At 43.2% G+C, this 19,166-nt stretch overlaps 3 protein-coding genes and 2 long non-coding RNA genes across 12 annotated transcripts; 3 read left to right on the plus strand and 2 right to left on the minus strand.

Annotated features, from left to right (window-relative positions):
* Positions 1-106: 106 nt before the first annotated feature.
* On the plus strand, positions 107-8,181 carry LOC124194441 (protein charlatan-like). Of its 4 annotated transcripts, none has more exons than XM_046588638.1 (6): positions 107-981; positions 3,359-3,775; positions 3,842-4,204; positions 4,378-4,685; positions 5,054-5,812; positions 7,675-8,181. In XM_046588638.1, exons 1-6 carry the CDS (start codon positions 928-930, stop codon positions 7,928-7,930), a joined length of 2,157 nt encoding a protein of 718 aa, XP_046444594.1. In that variant the 5' UTR covers positions 107-927; the 3' UTR covers positions 7,931-8,181. The 4 variants fall into 4 exon arrangements, with proteins under 4 accessions (XP_046444594.1, XP_046444590.1, XP_046444593.1 ...); XM_046588634.1 differs by having other exon boundaries at positions 284-981; positions 4,378-4,844; XM_046588637.1 differs by lacking the exon at positions 107-981 and adding an exon at positions 1,591-1,873 and having other exon boundaries at positions 4,378-4,844.
* On the minus strand, positions 858-1,473 carry LOC124194457. Its single transcript, XR_006874798.1, has 2 exons — positions 1,335-1,473; positions 858-1,272 (listed from the first exon to the last, which is right to left on the minus strand). It is a non-coding gene; the product is annotated as an uncharacterized LOC124194457 (long non-coding RNA).
* Positions 8,182-8,219: 38 nt separating the features above from the next.
* Positions 8,220-11,216, plus strand: LOC124194442 (ribosome biogenesis protein BOP1 homolog). The gene is made up of 10 exons (XM_046588640.1): positions 8,220-8,376; positions 8,460-8,792; positions 8,850-9,001; positions 9,065-9,285; positions 9,353-9,916; positions 9,977-10,189; positions 10,252-10,529; positions 10,590-10,689; positions 10,752-10,947; positions 11,016-11,216. Exons 1-10 carry the CDS (start codon positions 8,305-8,307, stop codon positions 11,167-11,169), a joined length of 2,283 nt encoding a protein of 760 aa, XP_046444596.1. The 5' UTR covers positions 8,220-8,304; the 3' UTR covers positions 11,170-11,216.
* A 46-nt stretch (positions 11,217-11,262) lies between these two features.
* LOC124194456 lies at positions 11,263-12,264 on the minus strand. 2 transcript variants are annotated; one of them, XR_006874796.1, is made up of 4 exons: positions 12,250-12,264; positions 11,906-12,187; positions 11,645-11,698; positions 11,263-11,585 (listed from the first exon to the last, which is right to left on the minus strand). It is a non-coding gene; the product is annotated as an uncharacterized LOC124194456 (long non-coding RNA). The 2 variants fall into 2 exon arrangements; XR_006874797.1 differs by lacking the exon at positions 12,250-12,264 and adding an exon at positions 12,188-12,202 and having other exon boundaries at positions 11,906-12,116.
* Positions 12,265-13,101: 837 nt separating this feature from the next.
* LOC124194447 (homeotic protein spalt-major-like) lies at positions 13,102-19,081 on the plus strand. 4 transcript variants are annotated; one of them, XM_046588656.1, is made up of 6 exons: positions 13,102-14,091; positions 14,151-15,161; positions 15,279-15,485; positions 15,603-15,874; positions 16,915-17,279; positions 17,349-19,081. In XM_046588656.1, the coding sequence occupies exon 6, from the start codon at positions 17,350-17,352 to the stop codon at positions 18,601-18,603; it is 1,254 nt and encodes a 417-aa protein (XP_046444612.1). In that variant the 5' UTR covers positions 13,102-14,091; positions 14,151-15,161; positions 15,279-15,485; positions 15,603-15,874; positions 16,915-17,279; position 17,349; the 3' UTR covers positions 18,604-19,081. The 4 variants fall into 4 exon arrangements, with proteins under 4 accessions (XP_046444612.1, XP_046444611.1, XP_046444613.1 ...); XM_046588657.1 differs by lacking the exons at positions 13,102-14,091; positions 14,151-15,161 and having other exon boundaries at positions 15,202-15,485; XM_046588658.1 differs by lacking the exons at positions 13,102-14,091; positions 14,151-15,161; positions 15,279-15,485 and having other exon boundaries at positions 15,518-15,681; positions 15,767-15,874.
* The last annotated feature ends 85 nt before the right edge of the window (positions 19,082-19,166 follow it).

Below are 19,166 nucleotides of genomic sequence, written 5' to 3' on the forward strand. Positions count from 1 at the left end.
TAACGTGTTTCGTGTATAGAGAAAGAGGGTGGGGGAGTGAATAGGAAGAGGAAAAAAAAAGACTCCCTTCCTCTCTCCCTATATAACTACACACTCAGAAAGCTCTCTCTGCTGCTTTCATATATTTCGGTTGCGCCTTGTACACACCCCTTTTTCTCCTCTCTTTCTGGCCTCCTTCCACCACCCGTCCATCCATCTATCCACCCACTCCACCGCTCACGCTATACACCCTCTTCTTTTTGTGCTGCCTCCCACCCGAAAAAAGCCGGGACCCGACAACGACCACACGAACCAGGCGGCTTCAGTTCATCAGTTCGTTCAGCAGAGTTGGTCGTTGCAGCTTTGGGTTTCAGTCGGACGTTTTTATTTTTGAATTCTTTTTTACCCTCGTTCACACACTGTAGACATTGGTGAGAGAGATCCTCACTCTTGTGGTCTGAAAGACGAATAGAAACAATAGGCCGGATTAACTTAACTATATTTCAAGTGAACTAAACGAAATGTGCTGATCCTGAAATGTCTGTTTATCTATTCTCGTGAAACCCGAAAAATTGGATTAAATGAAGAGAAAATCGGTAAAAGAAAATGTTGATCAAAATTCCAATGACCGGCAGAGTGCTCCACTGACGACGGTCTGGCAGCATGGCAATCTTCTTTTGAAAAAAGAGGCTAGAAAAGTCAAGAGACTACGAAATCGGGGTAGTGTGAGATGGTTCGATTGCAGCCTCACCACACATTCTACCACCTGTTGTTGAGTGACGATCATCGGCGACGATGCAGATGAAGGATTTCCTATTGTTAACAACAACCGAGAAGAACAGCTGATATGTGAGTGTTGTGTCGTATTTGTGTGTACGTGTTACTTTCTATAGCGGTGCTCTGTTCAATATCGACCGCAAAAACCCACGTTACGTGTAAACAGTGACCATGACGGAATCGACTCAAGTGGTGGTTTCTAAAGAACGAAGGAGGATGTTGGAGGTAAAAATAAGAATTTACTTTGTGTTGAATTATTGTTTCGGCCTATAAATTGTCGGCGCACGTGTTTTGTAAGAAAATGAGTGAACTATGGAACGTGGTATTCAGTTGGCACGTTTTGAATGGCGGATGTTTTATTTTGCCAATTCCCAGAAAATGGCAATCTTTTTATTTTGAAAAATGTGTGTTTTGTTTTGTTGCACTTGTTGGAAAATCGGCTGCTGATTATCATCGCGCCATCTGTGAATGTAATTTACGACTTTTTGATGTTGTTCTTTCAAGGGCGCCATTTTTCTAATTAATTATAATCGGAATTAAACGACATGATTGAATTGAATTTGGTAGATGACAATTACCAAGGACAATTCACATAATGATAAAATAGTAGTCGGGTTTAAACTATTCATTCGTTGAACGCGTGTGGGGTTGGGTGGAATTGTATAGTTCGCAGTGGGCTGTGTGATGGCGCTAGTGGGTGGGCGAGTTGGGAGAACGAATAAGAAGAAGGAGGCTTCGACTCTCCCTTTTTTTGTTATCCATTGGGAGTTTCCGGGGTTTCGAAAAAATAAAAGAGGAACGGGAGGGTGGTGGTGGTGGGAGCCGAGTTAGTTCGAGTTGGAGAGAGGGGGGAAGGAGGAGGAAAAAAAGCCACCCGTTCTTCCCGCCACCAAATTGGTGCTGTGTGTGTGTTTTTTCGATCCCGCGTTTTATTTTTTTTTTCCACCGATTCCACCCAACTCTTTTTCTTGTTTTGTTTTGAAATTTTTCACGAAATTCCTCGACAACCTATTAACCATCACGGCGTGTGTCCAACCAACAATTCCAATTCAGTGTTGAATGCTGAAATTGTCAACTGCGTCACAACGTCGAAGCATATTCAATGTACAGACCCGAGGTAAGGAAAATAAGAAGAAAACAGATTCTTTCCGTCTCGTGTGTTTCTCTGCTAATTTGTCACCAACACACAATCACACGAGACACGAATTGTTCACGCGGTATTTGTTTACTGATCGTGATGATCATCTGCTAGTTATGGAAGTGCTGTAGATGGTGTGTGTGTGTTGTGTGTGTGTACAATTTGGTCATTCCCACTTCTCATTCTTGCTCGAATGTCGAGAAGGGAAAGAAGCCCTTTCAATGGCGTCCCCCCAGCCGTACACACCCCACACGTATACACATGATGGAGGTATACCCACAGCCACGACTATTTTCTCATGGCGGCTAGGTTGGGGCTGCTGATGGCAAATGTTTGTTGTTTGTGTTTCGATCGCATTTTAATGACGCCAAAACCAGTTTAATCGATTATTCCTTGACCTAAAAATCGAATTTTCCACCAGATCATGTTTAATCTAATCGCAGTTAAACTTTGTGTAACTAATCCACCTGTTGTCGAGCGAATTACTTTGTTTGTGGGGGGGGGGGGGCTCTCAGCGGATATTGCAAATTAATTCGAGTTGGTAGAGAAATCAGTAAGATTGGATGCAGTGAATCAGCGTGCGTTTCGTAATGAAATGATGAAATTGATTAGATCCGACGATGTAAATTTGGATCTCTGTCGAGTGTAGGACGTTCTCTCGGCCGCCATTTCTGCTAGATCGGCCACTGTATAGTTGTGGAGAAGTGGGAGGGCTTCAATATCTTTTCCCTTCTCTTTCTGTGCTGTGTGTGTGTGTGTGTTGGTCGGCCATTTCTGAGAGTGGAGCTGGTGCCCGTACACAGACAGACAGACCCCCTCTCTTCTCCGGGCGTTGGGAGAAGGCGAGAGAGAGAAGACAAGAGTCTTTTCTCCCCCTCACTCTCTCCCCCTCTTCTCTCTCTTATATTCTCCCTCCTCCACCCAGCAGCGTCTCTGTGTGTTGTGTGTGTGGTTCGGAGGAGGATTTCGGCCGACGACCAACACGTTCACGAAAGTTGGTGGGGTGGTTATAGGGGAGAGACAACTCCCTCTTGTGTCCAAGTGAGAAGAAGAAAATAAAACGCAAGAAGTTTGAGTGGTTTTTCCATCTTATTGTGTACCACCCACGTCCACAGTGGGGGTGGGTGAAACACCCGTGCCAAAGATTTTGTCTTTTTTATCGTGAACAAAATTTCGTGTTATCCCCGATTGCGTCATTTTGTTTGATATGGAGACGGAATTATTGGGCTGAATTTTTCATTTTGGTGCCGTGACCTTATGGCCTCCCGCTGCCGGCCGGAGGGTGGAGACTTTTTAACATGTTGTGTTTAGTGTGTGCGCTTCATTGATTATGGCGGATGTGGAACGTTTTTAGCGTCTGCGCACACTTGACCCGATTTTGTGTTTTGTTATGTGACAGTCCGGTTGGTCATCATCATCAATCGGGACAACCCAAAAATAGTTGACGTGTGTTTTCATTCGTAGATGGCCTTTCCTCTATACCTGAGTTACCTGACATCGGAACAGAAACCGGCAGCGGCTTGTTTCGTCCCGGCCCAGGCCGGCAGTGGTGGTGGTGTTGCCGGAACGCCGGCTACCGGCACTGGAACTGGCGCACCTCCGCCCAGTGGCGGAGCCCGTGCTCCAACGGCTTCCGTTCAAGTCCAGGCCAAGACGATGGATGGAGCGCCCGTACCCGTTGTACCGATGGATTGCTACGAAGACATGTTTCACGAAATAGCCAAGAAATTCTACGGTGAAGGAGCACTAGTGCCTGGAGGCATCGTTCAACAAGGAACCGACCAGAACGGAACTGTTGCCGGTGGAGGAGGCCAGCAACAACAGCAAGGACAAGCCAATTCACAGGGGGAATTGGGTATGATGGATCTAGACTATCAAGCGGTAATTAAACTTAAATTAATTACATTTTTATTTCCTCAATTTTTAATGGTGATTATATTTCTTCAGGTTGGCAAAGATGGCCATTATCAGACGACGGGTCAAGGAGCTTCAGCGGGACCCACGTTGATTGTTCAGACGACAGGCGGTCCCGTGTTGCAAGTGACGATGGAAGCGGCTCCGCACGTCAATACGGGCGGACACCATCCATCGCCGCCAAAGAAACCCAAAATGAGCGTCAAGTTAAAAAAAGCGGCGGCTGCAGCGGCGGCAGCGGCCGCAGCTGCTGCAGCAGCCGCCGCCGCCGCCGCTCAAAACAACAGCAACGCGGCCGGAGCCAGCGGCAAACCCGTCGAATCCACATGGGTGGAGAGCGATGACCTACTACCATGGAACTCGTCAAAAGTGGCTTCTTACAATGCAACTCACAAGGTGAACTACTCCTCCCTAAAAATCTAATCGCATTATATCCCCCGTCAATTCTTTTAGCGCAGGAATTTGAAGGGAAAAACAAATTCCATGACCTAATCAGATAACGATCAATCGTGTGTTCCAATTTTTTTTTTAAATAATAATGTTTGGAATTTTTCAATTTATGTTTCCAGCTGTTTCGATGCCTGGATTGCGGCTGCGTGGGTTTCCTGGCCCGCATCGCCGAGCATTGGCTAGGAGCGCACGCCAACCTGCGTGTGTTCCAGTGCCCGCGTTGCCACTACAATTCGGCGTGGGCTCGCTGCATCCGGATGCACCTGGCCCGCCAGCACAACGAACAGAACCCGGACAGTTCGCTGTGGCGCGAGAATCCCGTGCTGGAGGAGGTGACCAAATACCTATTGGCGCTCAAGAACCGCGTCGAGAGCAAGGACGAAATGCCGTCGCCAGGCAACGGAGCGGGCGGCGGAGGAGACAAACGGTACTCATGTCCTTATTGTCCGTACGCCACCGATCGGAGGGACCTATACACGCGGCACGAGACCATTCATAGTGAAGAGAAGCCCTTCCAGTGCTTCATTTGTGACAAGCAGTTTAACCGGGCCGATCACTGCAAAAAACACTTTAGTCGCATGCATAGGTATCCATCTCTGCAAAACAAAAACAAAACCCCAGACTTTTTGAAATTTGTTTTTTACTTTCCACGTTTGATTATTTCATTCCAGTTATTCCCGATACAATTTATATGGATCTCTCTCTCTCTCTATTGGAGCAAAACTAGTTTTTAGATTTTTAGTTTAAATTTTCCTTTTTATTCATTCCGGAATTTTTTTATTTCGTTTGTTGCAGGGATACGGCGTACGATTTACAAAAGATTAAGAAAGCTGCGGGAGGTGATGGTCATCACGGTGGACATCACGCAACGGCAGCCGCCGCCAAAGCACCAGCTGCTCACGTTGTTGTTGCCGCAACTGTTCCTCCTACTCAAGTCCCTTTTTACACAACCGTGGCGGTACAACAGCAACAACAACAACAACAGCAGCAAAGTAGCCAATCGGTGGCCAGTCAAAACAATCAACAACAGCAGCAGCAGCAACAACAGCAGCAGCAGCAACAACAACAACAGCAAGTGGCGGTCCAGCGTCCTCCTGCGACAGTTGTAGCGGCCTATCAATCCCATTTGGGGTTGCCGGCCTTCCCCAGTCAGCCCACACCTACGCAAGCCTATAAAAGTTACACAACACTCGGAGTGGAAGCCTTAGTCCGACCGACTCACACCATCGCCACACCGACGAGTCAGCAGCAGCAGCAAAACAGTTCGACGTCGGGTCAGTCGTCTCAGGCGTCTGGCGGTGGCGAGAAGAAGAAGAAGGAAAAGTTGTACGCCTGCACCTATTGCGCCTGGCGAGGAGTGGACAATTGGTGCCTCAAACGCCATCTCAACACCCACATCAAACCCTACCTCTGCGTCCTGTGCGACTACAAAGCGGCCCGCTCCGAACGGCTGGCCACTCACGTCCACAAAGTTCACAATAAGCGAATTTGCGGCAAGTGCAACTTTTTAGCAGACGACCAGGACGCCCTCAGCCAACACATGCGTGAACATCAGTAAGTAGAATGGCCCGGAATAAAAACAAGTCCCTCGCGTTTTTCTTTTCTTCTTCACAAACATTTCGCCAAATATACACACGACACACACACACACATTTTCATTCACATCACATGCAAATCATCCTGGGCGCCGAGCGCAATGGATCCCACCAAAAATTGATACTTTGGGTAAAGGGAGGGAGACAAACAGCCATCCATATTTTTGTTTGAATTGAAGCCAAAGTTTGTTTCGCTTATTTCTCTTCTTCATCCCGCCGCACACCTTATTTCCCCCCCCCCCCCTTAATATTTGGTTTATTTTTGTGGGTAATTGACTCACCCAAAATGATGGCCTTGCACGCGGGTTTGACGTGTTTTACAGCCAACGATTGGTACTATTTTGTCGAGTGTGTGTGTGTGTGTATAGTGGGGTTGTTGTGTTTCTTTTTATACAAAAGAATATTGTGCAGGTGTTTGACACACACACACACACAGGTGGGCGCCATAAAAATCATCTGTAGAGTTTACAAATGCGGGAGCTTTCGAATTTGTTTTCGGGGATAATCTTCATTTCTCCCTTTTTCCTATTTTGTACATTTTTTCGGTTGGCTTATATTATCACTGGGGGTTCGAATCCGATCCATCAATTCCGTACAGGGAAAAAATGTTTGACTAGAGGCAATTGAAATAATCACAATTACGGGGAATTTGTTTTTTTAAAAAGAAAAAAAACCAAACACACGGCCGCTTAACTATACTATAATATTTTTTTGCCAGCTTTAAAAATCTCCCCACCACCTTCACCAAATCCAAACCATGTTGTGACGTGTTGGGAATTGACGGATCGATTTAACTCTTTTGAATTTCGGGTGTTGAGAGATTTTACCTGTCATTTGTTTCGCTTTTTTGTTTCCCCATGCGCCCCCCTCCTGAATGTGTGTGTGTGTGGTTGTCTGTGTGAGAGTGTGTGTGTGTGATTAATAGAACTATTCTGACGAAAGTTACGATAGAGAAACTAATTTGCAAAAGACAAAAAAGAATAATATCTAGCACTCGGAATTAGTAAAACAATTCTTTGTAGTGCGAGCCAAATTGTTATTAGCTCCGAGCAGAAAAACAAATTGCTTTATAGCCCTTTCAAATAAAATATCACCATCATTTTGATAGATAAACAACAGATTAAAAAAAAAGTTAATAATCTCATTTTTTTTTCTCCCTCATTTTCTTATGCAGTTGTAAAAAAAATTCAATTAATAAAGAAGTTTTTCAATGTTGAAAATTTTTCTCGATTGACTAAAAAAAAGATCTTTGATATCCTCCCGATTTTTTTGCCTACCCCTCCTCACTTTTTAAAATGTACAAAAATCGTTTTCACACACACAGATAACAGAATACAAATCCCGTTTTTTTTTTCGATTCATTATTCGTCGTATCTGATTGTTTTTGGATTTCTTTATGATCCCTGGTCGACTTTTTTGTTTCGCGCACTTTTCAAATCTTCCCGCAATATTTTTGTTGGGACACGCCAAAGAGCTTCATTTTCCTTCTTTTCGTTGATGGGATTTTGTCATTCTGGGGTTTTTTCAACATGTCCTTTTATGTGTGTCGCTTGGGTTTCCCTTGACAAGAATTGTTTCGGCTTCACTGCCAAAAGATTTCATTGCCTTGTCTACGTCTTTTCAATTATTAACCCTGCCAAAAACAAAAGTTACACAACAAGTGTGATTTTCTATTATTTTGGTGGAGGAATTTGGCACCCTGAGGTAGGTCATTTATTTAAACTGAATTGATTCAAATACGGGTTATACAACACATTATTACCTACCCGATGATGAAACCCCCAAAAATAGAAATGACGTTTGATGTTGAGTTTGTTTTAGTCAGAATCCCGTAGTCAAATCGGAGAGGAGTATCGTCAACGCCAAGGGCAAAAAGGCAAATCAGCAGAAGCCACTGATGGATCAAATGGATGAAACGGGACCGGATGTCGTGGGGATGGAAAATCGTCCTAATCAAATTCTGCTTCAGTGTGAACTGTGCGATTTCCGTACCACCGATGGCAACCTAATTCATGCCCACTTGGCCGAAAACCATCACCGTTCAACAAATGGTACAATGGAAACCTGCCAAAACTGATGGACTCGCCAATACAATCTATTGGAAAGAATATATAATTTTACATCCGTTTTATTTGTAATTTTGCACAATTAACCTGAGTAGCCTTCAAGTAATCCGTTCATTTACACAGGTCGTCGTTATGGTTTAATAATGTTCCCGTTATAATTTTTATCGAATGTTTACCCCTGCCAATTTAAGTGTTGCCGATTTAAAAAAAATCACATTCGATTGTTTACATCTATGCTGCTGAAAATAAAGAGTAAAAGACATATGATATAAAGAAAAAAATATTCTTAGGTATCGATTGATTAGTTGGCATTTTTATACGCGAGAGGGATGATAAAAATAAATCTGGCAACGCTTTCTCTAGTACACACGTGCGTAAGGTGAAGATGGCGACTGCTTCGAAATCATCTAAACGTCGCCTCGAAATTGTTGAAAACAATGAAAATTCCGCTGAAGTGGTAAGTAGAAATCACCGAAATTGGATTAGGAAATGAATTACCTCTTTTTCTGTGTATTTGACATGTATTTTACATGTTTCTAGGACGACATAATTGAGGCACAAGTTTCCGACAATGCCGATGACAGCACCGACGAGGAATCTAGTGAATACTCCGGTTTAGAAGATGACGAGGAAGATGATAGTGATGACGAAGAAGATAATTCTGATTGGGAAGAAGGTAGTGATGAGGATGAAGAAGAGGGAGATGAAGTACACAATATGAGTACCAACGAGGATAGTGAGGATGACACAGCGGAGAATAAAGTGGTACCCACTGCTGTACCCATCGCACAAGATGGACCCTCTACGTCTACTGCCCAACTGCCAGCTCCTCCTGTAGAGGATGAATATGCATATGATTCTTCTGATGAGGAAGTATGTTTGTTTTAAAAATGTGCTATATTGGTTTCTGAAACAACATTTTATCTTCAGGATTTGAGAAACACTGTGGGAAACATTCCAATGAACTGGTATAATGACTATCCTCATATTGGTTATGATTTGGAAGGAAAAGCAATTCTCAAACCCAAACGAGGAGATGAAATTGACAATTTCTTGAGGAAAATGGAGAATCCAGAGTCATGGTAAACACTTTTCACAGCACTGTCCCTTTGATTGTTGACTAAATTATTTTGATATTGCAACAGGCGGACAGTTTATGATCCACAGACAGGCCAGGATGTTATCTTGAGTAATGAGGATGTGGATCTCATCAAAAATGTCATGGGTAGTAGAATACCTGATGGAAGCTATAACCCTTATGAACCATGGGTTGATTGGTTCACTAACGAAGTCATGGAAACACCTGTTACTGGTAGACCTGAACATAAAAGATCTTTTATTCCCTCAAGAGTTGAAGCTATTAAAGGTGACTGCTAGTGGATTTGTTATCAACGTGTTTCCAAGTTAGACTAATCCTTTTTTACACTTTCTAGTTGGTCGAATGGTGCACGCTATCAAGATGGGTTGGATGAAACCTCGTGTGGCTAAAGACACATCCGTTGAACGGCACAAGTATTATTTGCTTTGGAATGCCGATGACAAGTCGGAGGATGTTCGTCGTATTGAAAATCCTATCCCTGCTCCGAAACCTCGACTTCCGGGGCATGCCGAGTCCTACAATCCCCCTCCAGAGTACGCCTTTTCTGAAAGGGAAATCAATCAATGGAATCGCTTAGCCGAAACTCCGTACCAGCGCAAGTTCCCATTTATTCCCCAACGGTTTAGCTCGCTGAGAGCAGTGCCAGCTTATGACAGATTCGCTCGCGAGCGATTCGTTCGTTGCTTGGATCTTTATTTGTGCCCTCGTGCCAAGAAGATGCGTTTGACAATCCAACCGGAAGATCTTGTACCGCAATTGCCTAAGCCAAGGGATCTCCAACCGTTCCCAACGGTCTGCTCTATGATTTTCAAGGGCCACAAAGGACTTGTTCGTACTATTAGTCACGATCCTTCAGGCCAGTTCTTTATTTCTGGTTCCGATGATCAAACACTTAAGGGTAAGTTGATAAAATGATTTTTTGGTAACATTTCATCCATTTTCAATTTTTATTTCACAGTATGGGAGATTGCAACTGGCCGCTGTTTCAAGACTTTTGAAGTTAAAGGAACTGTCCGTTGCGTTTCTTGGTGCCCGAACTCGTCTATTGCTCTGGTGGCTGCTGCGGTTGATAATAACGTCTATTTAATCAACCCTGGTGTAGGAGATCGACTTGTCCAAGCCAAAACAGATGAGATTCTCAAGGAAATGCCTGCGCAAACAGATTATCTTAGTAAGCTCATTTTTATTTCTGCTCCAGTTCATTTTTAAATGTCGTACTACTTCTTTTTTCAGTTCCTCAACGAGTTCGTGCTGTTTTGACGTGGAACGAGCCTGATAAGGCTCAATGGGATAGTGGATTCCGTGTTACTCTTACTCACTTCAAGGCAGTGAAACACGTAGCCTGGCATTCAAAGGGCGACTACTTCTCGTCGGTCATGCCGGAAGGTGACAATCGATCCGTGCTGATCCATCAACTTTCTCGACGCAGATCACAGTTGCCTTTTAGCAAATCCAAGGGACTTGTGCAGTGCACTCTGTTCCATCCCCTTAGACCTTATCTATTTGTTGCGGTAATATTTTGTTTGTTAAATTTCACGTTAACTGAAGCTTAATTTGAGATTTTTTGGCAGACACAACGTCACGTTCGAGTATACAATCTTTTGAAACAAGAACTTACCAAAAAATTAATGACAGGAGCCAAATGGATTTCTTCGATTGCAGTTCATCCAGGTAAAGTTCAAACTTCCCAACAACTATTTGCAGTCTAATTTTCATCCATCTACTTGTAACAGGTGGAGACAACATCCTCGTAGGAACTCACGATCGTCGTCTTTGCTGGTTCGACTTGGATTTATCAACTAAACCTTATCAAGCTCTGCGTCATCATGGTCAAGGTATTCGTGCAGTGGCCTATCACAAACGATACCCTCTCTTCGCTTCTGGATCGGACGATTGCTCTGCCATTGTTTCACATGGAATGGTCTACAAGTAAGACATCTTGATTACTTAATTTGTTTGTTGAACTTCTCATTACTTTTATTTTTCTAAATTTATAGCGATTTGTTGAAGAACCCAACAATTGTCCCGTTGAAGAAACTGCGTGGGCATGCCAAATTTGATGATTTCGGTGTTTTCGATGTTCTCTTCCACCCTACACAACCATGGTTGTTTACCAGTGGAGCAGATGCTACGATTCGATTGTACACGTAACGCACTGAACTCCAAGTGGCACACGATTATTACACAACTGAAACATGTTTGTTTGACATTTGTTTCATTTATTAAATTTTACAATTGATAAAATAAGAAGACTAACAATTGTATTCGTTCAATAATGGAAACATCAGTTTGGTTATTGTGCAGCACTTATAAATAAGCGATACATGATATTGTATGATTGAAAACCCATGGCACCAAGAAAGGTCGATCATTGTTCATTGTCATAATTAAATTTTATAAGTGGTCTAGTTTCAATTCCATGGTCCTCTCGGGAAGTATTTTTTGTTGGGTGAAGCTGGCACTGCAGACATCTGTGCAGCACTGAAGGAAGACATTCCGATTCCAATTATTGCCATAAGAGTTGCAGTCAACTGTGGGGGCCATCCTTCAGATCGCAGTCTTGCAAACTAAGACACAAAATTGGAATTGAACGGTATGTTTGATAAAATTTCAGAAGTTAACTTACCCCAGTGGTCCATCTGTAGGCTGTGCGTACAGTGGAAACTTGAACAATCATTGCCTAAACATGAGAATCAAACATTAAATATCTTGAAATGAAATGGACACAACGCGCAAAAACAGACGCTTTCACTAGTATAAAAAAGGACATGTTTCACACTGATATGTGTAACTAGCACGTGACGAAATAACTGGAAATACAGGTACCCCATCTTGAAAATAAATTTGTTAAAACCCAATGAAATCTAAAGACTGGAAATTTTTTCACCTAGAGTGTTTAAGTACCAGCCCAAGTTAGAGGAAGTCGCCGGCCGAATTAACCGCGGAAATCGGCTTTGCGGAAATTATATACGGCCTCGAGAGAGAAAAAAACAGAACGTTTGTGGCCTTGAAACCACCCACGGCCGCAGACGAAACCCTTATAACGAGTAAGTTGGTTACCAAGTTATAGCGTTACTAGGCGTCACAGCGTTGCTATCCTGTCAAATAAAAGTTGAAAACGGGAACCTTTTTTTAACTGGTCAAGGCGGCCAAGGGTAAAAAGGCAAACCTGTAGTAAACAAAGTCGTCTTTATCGTAATTCTTACGTATATAATGATAAATGTGGCCTACGTCTATTTTGAGACCAAAAATCAAAAGTAGAAATCTGATAGAAATTTCGAGAGTTGAAAGATCTCAAGTGACCTAAAATTACATGTAAATGTGATGCTAAAAAGTGGTTGTAGAAAATACCACGAAAAATTCTTAGCACTGGAGTTATCCTATACGAAGCAGTGTAAACTGGTGAGAAAATGAGGACATAATTAAAAAGAAAGGAAAAAGTGAATCCTATTCTTAACTGCAGCGACTCCCGAATTTTTCGTTTCAGGTTCAAGACTGGTAAACATCGGCCGACTGCCAAAAACTAAAATACGCGGCGCCGACTTGTGCTAACGGTATGCAAAAATTGAGGGTCGAATAAATGTGAGCTCACGTAGCCAGCATGCTTAACTTTGTATTTGACATTCTTCTGATGGTTTTCCTACATTATGTGAAGCGCGAATCCGCTTTTTTCAGGGACACGGTTGTTATGTCATTTGCAAATTTCTTGCAAAGTAAAAGTTGGCAATCTGCCAAGAGCAAAAACGTACAGGTTTTCATGGGGTTTGCAAACATTGAAGGTTGCAATGTGAATGAACTTGGCGTTGCGTACATGCTTTCACAAATATGTCGTTTGAAAAATTTTTCACATTTGCAACGCATTACGACGATCTAAGTCACACCGACACTATTCTTTTTTTTCAGAGACGCATTTTTGGTTATCAGATGTCTGTGTTATTATAATTCAAAACGGATGTTTGTGAATAACAAATTTGTTCCACTAGCACTTGTTTTTTAAAGAAACTTGCAATGTTGCAAATTTTCTTTCGCGGTTAAATTATGCTCTATTCATTTGTTTTTTTAAGGAGAAAAGTCAGAAAACATAATTGCATAATTCTCTTGACAGCTGAGTCTGGCTGAGTCGTGACTTGAGAGTAGCGGAGATCTTAAATCTACAAATTTCAATTTTAGAAAGTGAATCCATTCTATTTTTATTTCGATTGTTCTTTTCAGAGTTCAACGCCTTATTTCTGTCGTTATTTAACATTTTGCAATTAAAATGGAGGGAGAATGTCACGAATCTGGAAGGGTTCTGATGTACCAGTGGAAATTTAAAGATTTGACTGAACGGTGCTCAATCATGACCGAAATGGCTGAGTTTCTGGGATTGAAAGCTTTTCGATTTGCCCTGAAAAAAGTTGGTGGTCAAGACACAAAGACAAGGTTGTATTTCATTTGTACCAATTTGCACAAGATTGGCTATAAAGTGGCGAAAGTATCTGTCAAGATCAAAGGAAAACCTGACCTAGATGCACACATGAACCTTTGTGAGAATGAGCTGGATCACCTTCAGTTATTCGTAAAAGAAATAATTGATTGTGAATGGCAGAAGCAAGAGACATTCACGTTCGGCGTCCACGTTATCGAAACATTGGAAAACTATCGTTACCAATTGTCAGATATTCTATTTACAGATCAGTTGTGGTTGACTGCCAAGAACAAACTCTGGACTGACATTGAATTTTCAGTCCAAAACCACATTTTTTCGGCACATCGGGCCATTCTGGCAGCTCGAAGTCCAACATTGTTTGGTTCAATTGAATCGCTGATTGTTGGCAGTCAAATCAAGATCGATCACACAGAACCCCTTGTTTTTGAAATGTTTCTTCGATTTCTCTATACTGGCGTCTTTCAGGTCAACAACCACCGAAGTGTTAACGAAGAACTCCTTAAATTGGCAGAACGTTACAAGTTGAGCACGTTGAAATCCCTTTGCCAGTTGGCAGTTCAAGATATCGATGCTAATCAACTCACATCATTCGCCATGGCCATGAAACCAGACTTTGAAATTTGCCCCAAGAAACCTCAGCTCAAGTAAGATAAACTCAAAGTCTTATTTACTCCTTCATTTTATTTATTTTGTCTATTTATAGAGAGAAGACCAAAGCTCAATTGTTTTTCCAAAAGTACTATACAGTCATCGAATGCGTTTGGCGGGTGGAAGAATTGCCGCAAGACGATAAGCTGTTCACTTCAGATCAATTGAATTTCCGCAACGATGGAGCGTTCCGGGCGGGACTGGCCGATCATCCATCCACCAAGCACTCAACTCTCTTATCCCCACAGCATTTCCTTTACCTGGCCTGTTCTCACCTGGAGAAAACAGGCACATCCATATCCCATGTTGAGAGTTACATTGACGGCGCCGAATATTGCCGGATGGAGCGACGAGGTGAAAAAGCCTTATACATCTTTGGCCGGGAACTCTACGATCTCGTAGCACCAAGTTCTTTCAAATTCGACATCCTCATCAGAGAAAATCTCGAAAATTTTCGATACCAACTGATGGACAGTCTCCGCTCTGTTGACTACTGGAACATGTTCCTTTTGGCCATCCTGACCGACGCCGAGCTTCAAGTTGGGAAAAAAATTTTCAAAGTACATCGAGTCATTATCTCTTCAAGGAGTCCGGTATTCACGGAGCTGTTCAATACCTCAACGGTCGAATCTGTCACGGGAAAAGTTCGAATCGATGATGGCGTAAATCCTGACGCCTTCAAAGAATTTCTCTTCTTCTTGTACACGGGAGAGCTCAAAGTATCAGCCAACTCCCAGTCCCTATTGAAATTGGCGGAAAAATATCAAGTTAAATCTTTGATTGAAATCTGTCGTGCGGCCATTCAAGAAATCGACGTCGACGAAATCTCTACTTCTTTGATCTGGCTGTGAGTCCAAGCTTTCATAATTTTTAAAATTTTAAATAGCCTTGTGTGTATTCTATATAATGGACATATTCCTTGTTAAATGATGAGCAAGTCAAACGTGCTGTATATTTATTTTAAAAGATGCGCGCCAAATAAATATTTTATGCAGTAAAATATTTTTCCGCTAGATGTCCCTCATTAAAAAAAAACAACAAACATTTGATTCTCATCCCGTAGCAGGTAATTACAGCCAACGATTCTTTAGTTATTATTATTTTTCCACCATATTACTTATGCTTTACGTGATTTCTTTTTATTTTCTATTTTTTCGGTCAACTGGATTGTCTGTAAAATGAGACGGCGCTGAAGCTTAGGATAATAACAGTCAGATGCTGTGGCGGAGGCTGGATGATGGAAGTTGGGTGTGCTGTTGGGTGCGACCACCCATATGTGTGAGAAACGGGCAGCATGTGAGGCTGTTCTCAGTCTAAATATAATGCCATCCATCTCTCCCCGAAAGGAAGACCTGAGCCGCCGCTTTTCCATCACACACACACACAAGAGGTGAAATAATAATAATATCACGATAGGTTCTCTCTCTCTCTATGTGGTTTGTTTGTGATGGTGATCTCCTTTTTTTTTGTTCCCCTCCCTTTCTTCCTCACTCTGTGTCTTTCTCAGTCGATTGATGTGGAGGATATTATCCGCTCGGCTTCACTCGGTTATTGCATCTGCCTCCGCACACACACACACACACACCGTATATAAGCTTATTGCCTCCTATCCTCTTGCGGTACGGCATCACACAGCAACTGGGCCATTTTCTATCTTTTTTCCATCCGCAGGAAGGAAGGAAGAAGACTGATTTGCTCGCTCGACCGTGCAGGTGCGTTTTCTCTGCTGCTGTGCAAGGAAAAGCTTTTTCTCAATCCTCAACCATCAGCCTCTTTGTGGTAACATTCACCGGAAACCTCAATACTATTCAATTGAATTTCGTTTTTGGCGCCAAATTCAATTGATTTAATTTATCTTTTTTTAAAATAGTACCCACCTGCTTCGTTTTTCTTTCAACACAATTTGTTTTTGTATCAAATAAGCTGTCGCTATAGTCGAGTGCAACCGGATACTTTTATCGTTTTTTTTTTCCCTTGTCTATGAGAGACCGCACGCGGTTTATTGTGTGTGTTTAAACGAGGGAAAAAGTCATAGACTCTGTCTCCCCCGAGTCTTTTATTTTTCAAGTTGAAAGAGTATAGGGGGGAAAAAAGTTTCAATCAATTCCCTCTTAACACACCCTCGAACGAGTAACAAACATCTGGTCCATTGGGGATGCTGCTGCATGATCCTTTTGTTTTCTATTGGCGACGACCTTATTGATCATCTTCCATGTTGGCTGGCCCTTGGATGTAATAAATGTCGGCTGTCTGATGAACCGCCGGCCCCGGTTTTTCAGCCAACGCCATTTTTGACGGTGAATTGATTAGCGCGGATCTTCCACCGCTGATGTAGATTGAATGGGTCTTTCATCGATGTGTAGTGGCCGCCATCTGTCGCGCCCCAAAAATCCTCCTCCTCCTTCCTTCCTCCCCCCCCCCCACCATACACACACATAAGAGGAGTATTGTGGTAAAAGAGACTTGGCTCAATGTATAATAAAAGAGAGTGCATGTCACGTGACACTCTTTTGTATATACAACACCCCACCCTATGTCTATATGTGGTAGTAGTTCCTCTAGTTCAATGCCCAATGCAGTTTTTCAGTTATATAAAAAAGGTTGACATACGGTCACTGTTCGGGATCTAATACGGGCCAACACGAGAAATAAATACTTGAACCTTTCTCTAGCCCTGTTTCGCCTATAGCTATATCGATCGATCCCCGGGATTTTATTCGATAGTTTTTATGGCGCAATTCTGGCGCAAAGAGAAATTCATTTTGAAATGTAACAGAAACAAATTCACACTTTCTCTCCCCCAACTACTCTCAAAATAGGAGAAATGTGTCAACCTGCACAAGCCGTCCGCGTTTGAAGCCAAGATGATGGCGGTATGCTGTCGGCAGGAGGAGGAGTGCATCTAAACGCGTCCAATGGTGTTATAGAGGGGAGCGGGAGCAGCCGCTTTGTCGACGCTCCGCCCTTTCGTGTGCGCCACGCTCAGACACTGGCACATGTTAGATCACACACACACAACCACTTTGTCCGATCCCTCATCACTTTTGTGCCGTGGCAGCTCGCCGCTGTGTCTCAGTCGTCGCCCAGCTGTCTGCCAGGATCGCATCGACTTGTCGCTCTGCTTAATACCCAAATAATCAGTTAATTTATTACAATAATAAGTGCTGGAACGCATTCAAAACAGGTAATTGGAATAAATCACGACAACTTATCTTTGAGGTTTTTATTAAATTTGAAATATCTTGAAATTCAGAATGACCATGGACACGACGATGGAGAGCGGCCGTGAATCCAACAGCATCCCGAAGAATCAGACGACGCCTAAACGCAGTTTCGACGTGGCATTTTTGACGGGCGTCAGTGAAAGTCATCGCTACCACAACAACAATCAAGTCAGTTCGGACGAAGACGATCAGGAAGAAGATTTGAGATGTGCCGCCAAGAAATCCATCGAAGATAAACCAACGATCCACAGCAAATTGCAGCAGCAGCAGCAAACGTCGGTCGTGAGCGGATCGCCGAAAAGCGCGTTCAAAAAAGTGAGCAAAATCAACCACAACAACAACAACAACACGGCGGAAACGAGCGCAAGTAGCAGCAGTGCTGGCGGAATGGGTAACAATCTCCCGGTGGATTTGAGCATGATGATGTCGGCTGCTGCAGCGGCAGCCTCCTCCGCACCTCCCTATTACCACCCGTTCTCATTCCCGGCCATTGCAACCACTTTGTCGTTGCAATTACTGCAACAAAACAATGCGGCCAAAGGATTGGCCATGTCCTTGTTCAGTCATCCAGCTGCGGCGGCGGCTGCAGCCGCAATGGCCGCTCATCAGCAGTCCTTCTTCCAGCAGCAGCAGCAACAACATCCGCCCATGAAATCCGGCGGTGGTGGTGGTGGCAACAATCTTTTACATCCGTCTAGGGCGACAGACCGGCGTCCAGATGGAGCCAATAATCTCATCGAGGATTACCTACGAGCCCAAGCTTCGCTCTATCAACATCAATCCGAGAAGGATTTCAACCTCTTCCCGGCTAATAACAAGACTATGCGCCACGCTGATTCTTCGGCAGCCACTTATTGTCCTCCTCCGTTCCATTCCGCGATGGATCATCGGCTTTCGCGGCCTAATTCTTCCAGCATGGCACCTCCTCCTCCGCCACCGCCTCCGCCACCCCCAGCTGCTCCTACACCGACGACTCCGCAGTCTCAACAGCAATCCGTTTCTTCGTCGCCAATCCATCAGATTCCGGCGGCAGCTCTGGCGGCCAGTTTGGCATCGGCGCCATCGCAGAACGTTTGCGCAAAGTGCAACCTCAGTTTCCGCATGACGTCCGACCTCGTCTACCACATGAGGTCGCAGCACCGGCGTGACGCCAACACCGATCCCGTCCGCCAAAAGCGACAGGAGAAATTGCGATGTCCCGTCTGCGGAGAAAATTTCCGCGAACGGCACCACCTGACACGACACATGACCTCGCACGAAGACCGTGAACTTGAAACCAAGTGATTATTTTTATTTTAAATTTTGGGTTTTCCTGATTTTTCTCTGCGTTTGGTGACTACTGATTTGTTTCGACTATAAATCCTTTTCTCCCTGCTAATATCTGTGAAAAATTCGATATGTGTATTTTCTATTTAAGTGCTTCATTTGTGTTTCTTCGTTTTTTTTTGTTTGAGATTAATTGTTGGTTTGACACACTGTAACATATTGGAAAAGAAAAAGTTAATTTCTTCGATTTTTACGTTTTTGTTTTTATCCCTGCCAAAGACATTCATCAGAATTATCTCAGACGAACCGGGTTTGCATGCATTTTTTAAAAACTTATTTATTGGCCTCTCTATTATTGACAATTGTGCACCTAATTGAATAACCCAAATCACGATTGTGTCTAAATATAGTCAATTCAAACTTTATCCTTAATAACTTGTTGTTGGTGTGTATTCATTCCGTGAAATTGGTAATATACATACTACATCTAAAATAAGACATTCCTTTGATGATTTCACATAATTAATTCACGTTTCTGAAAAAAACCTTGAGCTGGAAACTAATTGACATTTTGCAACGTC

This window comes from Daphnia pulex, chromosome 5, assembly GCF_021134715.1.
Source record: "Daphnia pulex isolate KAP4 chromosome 5, ASM2113471v1".
In the NCBI taxonomy this organism is placed as follows: Eukaryota; Metazoa; Arthropoda; class Branchiopoda; order Diplostraca; family Daphniidae; genus Daphnia; species Daphnia pulex.

Bases quoted from the DNA above. Each gene is read 5' to 3' on its own strand.
- LOC124194441 (XM_046588634.1), top strand. From the start codon at position 928: ATGACGGAATCGACTCAAGTGGTGGTTTCTAAAGAACGAAGGAGGATG. The intron at 982-3,358 runs GTAAAAATAAGA...TTTCATTCGTAG, and splicing joins AACGAAGGAGGATGTTGGAG to ATGGCCTTTCCTCTATACCT. The intron at 3,776-3,841 runs GTAATTAAACTT...ATATTTCTTCAG, and splicing joins TGGATCTAGACTATCAAGCG to GTTGGCAAAGATGGCCATTA.
- LOC124194442 (XM_046588640.1), top strand. From the start codon at position 8,305: ATGGCGACTGCTTCGAAATCATCTAAACGTCGCCTCGAAATTGTTGAA. The intron at 10,190-10,251 runs GTAAGCTCATTT...TTCTTTTTTCAG, and splicing joins TGCGCAAACAGATTATCTTA to TTCCTCAACGAGTTCGTGCT. The intron at 10,530-10,589 runs GTAATATTTTGT...ATTTTTTGGCAG, and splicing joins GACCTTATCTATTTGTTGCG to ACACAACGTCACGTTCGAGT.
- LOC124194447 (XM_046588655.1), top strand. From the start codon at position 13,277: ATGGAGGGAGAATGTCACGAATCTGGAAGGGTTCTGATGTACCAGTGG. The intron at 14,092-14,150 runs GTAAGATAAACT...GTCTATTTATAG, and splicing joins CCCAAGAAACCTCAGCTCAA to AGAGAAGACCAAAGCTCAAT.